General features: G+C 34.6%; 1 protein-coding gene across 1 annotated transcript in view; it reads left to right on the top strand.

Annotated features, from left to right (window-relative positions):
* The window catches only part of MSMO1 (methylsterol monooxygenase 1), a 6734-nt gene extending 5587 nt beyond the window's left edge, over positions 1-1147 (top strand). Inside the window, exon 5 of the mRNA XM_010288763.1 lies at positions 162-1147. Coding sequence (XP_010287065.1) covers positions 162-369 — 208 coding nt within the window. The 3' untranslated portion in view covers positions 370-1147. The remainder of the gene's footprint in view (positions 1-161) is intronic.
* The last annotated feature ends 218 nt before the right edge of the window (positions 1148-1365 follow it).

Genomic DNA, 1365 nt, shown 5'->3' with positions numbered 1-1365 from the left:
CTTTCCCTATTAAGCCAGTGTTACAGTGATTACCTCAGGGCCTTAAAATACAAAAAAAATCTTTATCTGTTTTATAAAAACAAGTTAGTGTCTCTATTTTGTGGTTTATATATGTGGAAAATCCTTACTATAGTTGCTTTTTTTCCCCCCCCTTCCTGTAGTGGCTATGATGTTCCACTGAACCCTCTTCATTTGGTGCCTTTCTATGCTGGGGCCCGTTTTCATGATTTCCATCACATGAACTTTATCGGCAATTACGCTTCAACCTTCACGTGGTGGGACAGAATCTTTGGTACAGACTCTCAATTCATTGCCTATAAAGAAAAAGAGAAGAAGCAACAGCTCATAATGAAGAAGAAGGCTAACTAAATTCCCAGTGTAAAAATTTTGATGCTAATACTGGTAGTCAACTTTTGCTTTTCTGTAAAGCAAAACAGTGATCGGGTGTTAAGCATAAATCTCGTTCCTTGGCTACTAAGGGGTAGGGAAAATGGCTAATTACACTGCAGTATCTTCTAATGGGAGTACTTTCTATTTTATACGTAAGTACTGCATATATTTTAACTACAGATTTAAAGATGATGCAAAAGAACTGAGATGACTTATGACTACCCATGGTTTTTGGGTTTTGTTTTGCTTTTTTTTTTAAATATTCAATTTTATCCTTAATGTTGCCCACTTTGGACCCAGCTAGAATTATATATGTACACTGAAATTGGACTTAGTTTTTTAAAATATATATTCTGAAATTTGTAATATCAAATAGCAGAACAGATCAACTGGTATCAGCACTGTATTATTTACATATTGGGTAAAGGGTGCTTAAAACCAAAACATCTGTTAATAGGAAGCTTGGACAGGCCATTTGCACACTGGATAATGCCAACTGTTAATAACAGAATACCTGGCTAAACGTGAGTTAGCAGAGACATTCCTGATCTAGATTTACTATGTTATTTTAGATTATAGGTGAAAAGAATAGAAGTTTTTATTTGAAGAAACTGTTTTTTGCTGCTCTTCTGAAGTTGGTTTGTCAGCGTACTTAGCATTTACATTACATTCTTCTCTGTGTGTTGTAATTTGCTGAACTGACTTGTTGCTATAGTTGCACTTGTGACTGATGAAATAAATGTGGTTTGGTTTCATGCGTGTATTATACCTTTCATATGTTTTTTAATACAAACTTGTGGTGAAAAACATGTAGGATACAGTGTCTTACTCTGTTCATCTCTTTAATGAAGAAGCATTATTTCTGGTAATATGGTCTACAACAGTTCCATCTGTAAACTACTTACAGAGACAGCAGTAAGAAATGGAAATGGAGAACAACTTTTAAGCTCTGCTGGTTTGTGTTTTGAAGAATTT

The sequence above is a fragment of the Phaethon lepturus genome, unplaced genomic scaffold (genome assembly GCF_000687285.1).
Source record: "Phaethon lepturus isolate BGI_N335 unplaced genomic scaffold, ASM68728v1 scaffold30076, whole genome shotgun sequence".
Lineage (NCBI taxonomy): Eukaryota > Metazoa > Chordata > Aves > Phaethontiformes > Phaethontidae > Phaethon > Phaethon lepturus.
The sequence above is the reverse complement of the archived record's forward strand: the minus strand, read 5'-3'. Positions and strand labels throughout refer to the sequence as shown.